The sequence below is a fragment of the Mytilus californianus genome, unplaced genomic scaffold (assembly GCF_021869535.1).
Source record: "Mytilus californianus isolate M0D057914Y unplaced genomic scaffold, xbMytCali1.0.p SCAF_13, whole genome shotgun sequence".
Taxonomy (NCBI): Eukaryota; Metazoa; Mollusca; class Bivalvia; order Mytilida; family Mytilidae; genus Mytilus; species Mytilus californianus.
Genome location: NW_026262615.1, coordinates 28,710,320 through 28,716,319, shown reverse-complemented (window position 1 = coordinate 28,716,319; position 6,000 = coordinate 28,710,320). Strand labels below are relative to the sequence as shown.

General features: G+C 31.6%; 1 protein-coding gene across 1 annotated transcript in view; it reads right to left on the bottom strand.

Moving 5' to 3' along the window:
• Positions 1–319: 319 nt before the first annotated feature.
• LOC127723468 (protein PHTF2-like) overlaps positions 320–6,000 on the bottom strand; it is a 43,888-nt gene continuing 38,207 nt past the window's right edge. Inside the window, exons 15-16 of the mRNA XM_052230120.1 lie at positions 4,478–4,729; positions 320–2,212 (exon numbers count right to left, since the gene is read on the bottom strand). Coding sequence (XP_052086080.1) covers positions 2,060–2,212; positions 4,478–4,729 — 405 coding nt within the window. The 3' untranslated portion in view covers positions 320–2,059. The remainder of the gene's footprint in view (positions 2,213–4,477; positions 4,730–6,000) is intronic.

Sequence of the window (6,000 nt, the reverse complement as noted above, 5' to 3'; positions counted from 1 at the left end):
TATATTCAGCAGTACTTCTTAGTTATGTCTACAAAGTTTTAGATTGCACTTCCAAATAATAAGTGAGACACTGATATTTTTTTACTTATAATCTATGTAGAGAAAAAAATATTCAAAGTGGAAATGTGCATTTTATGCATGTGCAGGTTATATATTAATTAACTTAACTAATTTATCATAAAATTTCAAAGGGAGATAATTTTGTATAGGCTGATTGAACCTATATAGCAAGATCGAGCTATATTAGCTCAAACTGCAATTCAACAGAACATGTTAGATTTGATTATCTAAAAATAAAGATCAATATCATTTTCTTCATAAAGTGCAGATAAATGACAAACTGCAGATATACAGAACCTGTTTGACAGTTGTCGGCTATTGAAATAATTTTTTTTACATAAATTAAATGCAAGAAATTTTTACTACCATGAACACATTGTCTTAAGACGATTAATGATTTCACAATAGAACTATCACAATGCAAACTATGTATGTATGACCTTTGAGATCTTTACAGAAATCAGAAAGTGTGTATTATATACAATGTTTAGTATGTATTATACAAATGTTCAAATATAAAACTATTACTCATTCAAGTCTAACAGTCATTGTTGTATTTCAAGCATATATTCTTGAGTATGAACAAAGATTAATGAAGTTTAATTTGCTCGTTTACTACATGGAGCATAAAAAAGTGGAGGAAGATACGAGGAGGACATTCAAAACTCACTTATAAGTCAAAAGAAACTGTATGGCAAAAAACAAAAAAAAAGACAGAAAGACCAACAAGTCCACATAACTCTACATAAAAAACATTAAGACTAAGTAATATGAATCCCACTTAAAACCAAGGTGATCAAAGGTGCCCCTTAAGGGTTAAAATACATATGACTTTTATTTAATAACCAATGAAAGAATAATACTATGACATTTATACTGGCCAAACAAATCATTGGGCATATAACAAAAGAATGACTGATTAACAGGTTGACTAGTTTGATTATATATACTGTGGATTCATTTTTTTTCATAATTATCAATTTTCATGGACTGAGAAAAAAATGTGTTTTAGAGGATATTGGGCCAAAATAAAGATATGGTTTGTTTTCCCTCGCCCAACCGACTCATAGAAAGTCCCACCGACCCAAAAGTTTTTATTCTGTTTTTTTTGCGATATTTTTTTTTTATTTCTGGAAAAATTTCGGGGTCGTTTCAGGTATCGATTGTCATTTTCTGTTGACTGGAAGTTTCTAATTTTCCATCGGATTCTATCAAAAGTCAAGAAACGATACAGTCATGGAAATTTACAATATATATATTGAATACTGCTGGAGAAAACAAAAAACTTTTGACTAACCTTCCTACCCTCCTGTGAAATCCAGGGTCGGGAGAGGGGAAACAAACATATTTTTAAATGTGGCCTTGCATTTGGTGGTTTTGGCAAAGTCTGCATATGAGCTTATAAAAATTTGTACTTCACAGAACACTAAAATTTGAGGTCTCATATACCTATGAAATCAATTAAAATTGGTATCCCACCTTTAATAATGAACTCACAGTAATATAAAATCGTGGTTCACAAATAATTAAATGCGCAAAGTTCATACTCAAATGGTTTGGCCCTAATAGACAGAAAAAAAGTTATATAGAGATATAGATTGACAGTAAACTATGTATGCTACCTGATTAAGATGATAGTAACTATAATTATAATGAGCCCTTCAACAATGAGGGTGAAAGTAAAATTTATATCAACTAAATGTTCTGTTTTGACTCAATATTCGTTTAAATTGAGTCAACAAAAAACATTATAATGGAAATACTACAACCTTTATAAGGAACACATCTTCATTTTATAGAAATTAGAGCTTAATACCAGGTTTCTGAAAACTGCCTACCGGTAATTCTTTTCCATTAATGTAAGTCTCGATATCGATCTGTTGAGCTTTGTGGCTGCCTTTTCTTGCGTATGACTGAAGTTTAACTCTGTTAAGCTTGATCATGTAGAACTTGATCTGGACTTTCTATGAGGGACTGTTAGGTGAAACATGTGTCTTCATTAAGCCTTAAGTTTGATTTTATAGAGCTTGAGCTTGAATCCAAGAAGTTCTGTGAGGACAGCAGAAAATGCTGACAATACAACAACTCTGGTTATATTGTATATGACTGGGTTTGCTGTAATCCCTGACACTTTAAATGGACTCTCAAGTTCCTGAAAATGGATCAATATCATTACATGTATTTCTAAAAGTCATATAGAAAAATAACTTCACTCTTCAAAATATTTTTTCAAAAAACAGCATGGGCAATGTTTAATAACTTTTTATCTTGTAATTACGTGTCATATAAATTTCCAGAATTAAAACAAGGAACCAAAATCTTTCTATCTGATCATATTGACAGGACCAAGTGTCTGTATATCCATGATCATTTTAAAAATTATAAGCAGAAATGAAAAAAAAAAAAAAAAAATTAAAATTGTGACTTATCATGAATTTTCAGTAAAAAATACAAAACAATGGACTTGTTGTTTTTCAAGGGCCAAAACTCCTATAAGGAGTCAGTTGACTATTTCCATCATGCTGATCGATTTGTAAATATTATTTTGCTGATAATTTTTCAGCCTCAAAGAGCCAACATTACTATAAAGAATCAATAAATGATTTCAGCCAATAAGACTAATTTAAAGATCTAATTGTGCTGAAATTTTTTGCTACTTACAGTTTCTCTCTATCTCTTTTAGTTTCTGAAACCCTCCCCCCCCCCCCCCCCCCAAAAAAAAAGGTTTTTTTCCAAAACAATCTTTGGCAGGGTCAATTATGAATTCCGCATGATGATTTATCTGTAGATCTAGCCATGTTGATATATTTATAGATCTAATTGTGCTGAACTCTTTTGCTGATTACAATCTCTATCATAATTTCTGCCAGAAATGTAGAAATGAGTAAAATGGTTTTTCAAGGGCAATAACTCTAATAAGAAATTGATTGAATATTTCGGCAATGTTCGACCAATATGTACATCTTATTGTGCTGAACATTTTTGCTGTCTTATCATTTCTCTTAATCTATCATAATTTCTTTAAAAAATGCAAAAATAAATAAAAATTGTCTTTCTAGAGCAATAACTCCTATAAGAGGACAGGTGGACTGATAAATTGGCAGTCTTGATCTTATTGTTCTGGTCCTTTTTACAATTTAAAGTATTTATTACATTGGTAGCAATGAATTACATTGATTTCCCAGTCAAATAAAAACCGATAATTTCACATGTGAAATAAACGTGGTTATTTCACTCTCTGACGTCATACAACAATAGGCGTTGTCAAGACGTTGATAACGTCGGATCAAAACAAATTGTGAATGCGTAGAAAAAAGATATAGTTCCTTACATTTTCTACATTAATTTCATTAAAAAAAGCCATTTGCTAATGTAATAAAAAGAATAACTAATCAAAGAATTCAAATATCGAAAAATATTCAACTCGTGACCGAACAACACTGATAATTAACTCATGCGCTATGGGCATTCGTGAATTAATGTGTTGTTCGGTCACTCGTTGAATATTTTTCTCTATTTGAATTCTTTGATTAGTTATTCTATAATTATCTACCTATAACAGTTTTCAAGATAATAACCAAAATTTGTGAAATTTCCTAAAAAATATTGACCTTTCAGGATCATTAACACAAAATTATGTACCGTAAGTCAGATTTTCTGAAAATTTCTGAACAGACAGTAATTTTGCCTGCTGATCATTTTTAGCCAAGCTGTGATCCAAGGCCTTAGGCTTTCATTTCATACCCAAATATTTTATTCATTTTGAAAGTTACAGCTATGCATCAGAACTATTTTGTTTGAAATATGTACTTCTTGAAAAACTGTTCTTGATTACAGGGCCAAAATTAATGATTCTATACCTACAACAAACCAAACTGCCTTCTTTAACTTACAAAGGTCTCAACCCATATAGAGTTACTGTGGATTCATTATTATTCGTTGGATACCAATTTTCGTGGATTTCGTGGGTACAGGTGAACCACGAATTTAAATGTTCAACGAATTACAAATTTTCCATAGACTTTTATGCAGACATTAGCAAAACCATGAAATTAAATATCCACGAAAGTGTAAGTTTTCCTCAATCCACGAAAATTGGTACCCACGAAAATAAATGAATCCACAGTATACTAAACTATCCATTACCCTAAACCTATATATAACCCTAACCCTAACAATAATTTATAACAACACATCTTACCTTACCATAACCATAGATTAACTCTTACACTAGAGTATAGGGACCCCAAAAGAAAAATAAAAGAAGAATGTGTCTGAGGACACGAATGGTCCCCCTCAAGCTTGCAAACAAAAATGGGATGGATGGAAAGACGGAAGGACAGAGGGTCAAGGATAACACTTAATGACCCCTTCACCTTGCAGCGGGGCATAAAAATGCCAACAATACAAAACCAACCTTCAATAGATCCTCCGCTAGTTTTAGTACATTGTTAGCTACCATCAGTTCCTCTTTTTTGTGAGGCTTCTGTTCCATCTGAAGATACAAGTTAATCTGTTCCGTGATGAGTACAGATAGGTTACGATACTTTTTGTTAATTTTTAGACCAAGCGTAAGAAATCGGAAGAGATAGACACCAAGTGTCATACTCCAGAACAGTAACTCCCAGTTACACAGGAAATCTAAATATGTGTCTGCATCTTTTAATAACTGAAAAATAATTTTAAAAATAAATGCTTTAATTAATATCATAATATGTCAACAATATTTTAATATCATGCTAAAAATTGCGGGTTTTCATAATTTTCTCAGTGGTAAAATTTAATAAAAAACTAGACAAAGTGATGCCCCTGCACTCCACTCTGAAGTAACTGTATTATAACAAAGTCAATGCAGGACTTTTTAAAAAATATTATTGTGTCTGGGAGACACAAATGATGCCCCTGCAGATGCAAAATGTTATTTTGAAATACACAAAGTTGAGCATGGGAGCACATAGGTCTATGGTTCACTGTAGGAGGAGTTATCTGGAAACGCTATGCACCTCTTATGCAAGTATATACAAAAATGACAAAATTCAACTATCTCCCAAAAGAGCAAATATCAATAAAAATCAAAACCCTGACCACATGCACACCTTCAATATATGTACAAACAGCCAGCAAAGTGAAAACTTCTTAGCATTCAAACTATAGGAGGAGTTATCTGGAATTACTTTATACCCATAATGGGACGGACGGACGGACAGGGGTAAAACAATATGACCCCCCAGTTGCGGGGGCATAAAAATTGTAAATGGTTCCACTGTGTCATTCCTGCAATTGCTGCTGTCAGTTTAAAATTGTAATGTTGACTGCCAAAAACAAGTCCATCAATCAGAAAAATAACAAAAAATAAAAAAAATATTATCAAAATTTTGCTTTAGATGTCAAACTTTCATAAAATTCTATGATGGTTTGACAAAGTTTTAATTGCAAAATAAAAGTCCATTTATCAGTAAACAAAAAATTCTTTTTTTTAAATGTTGCTCTGTATATATCATACATAAGCTTCTGTCCAAGTTTCCAAAAGTTGCAGGAAGATTTGAAAAATTTATTGATAGTCTGCAAAACTCAACCTTAGATTTTAATTTATGATAACTGCAAAAAAAAATATTAATCAATGAATTAGGAAAATATCAAGAAAAGGAAAATATTATAAAAAAAAATTGCTGTGGAAACTGTCTTTTGATCACATAAATGCTTCTGTCCAAGTTTCATACACTTCCATGGATTTGACAAGGATATTGTCTTTTGAGAACCTACATGTTGAATGCATTACAGTAATGTGAACCTGTATTGCTATGAATCACAGTTTTTGGCTAAACTCAGTAAAGACACTTCATTGTTACATTTGGTTGACACATTCAACAATACCTACCGTTATCTAGATGATATTTTTTCATTAAATAATCCAGAGTTCTCTAAATATACTACCAAAAT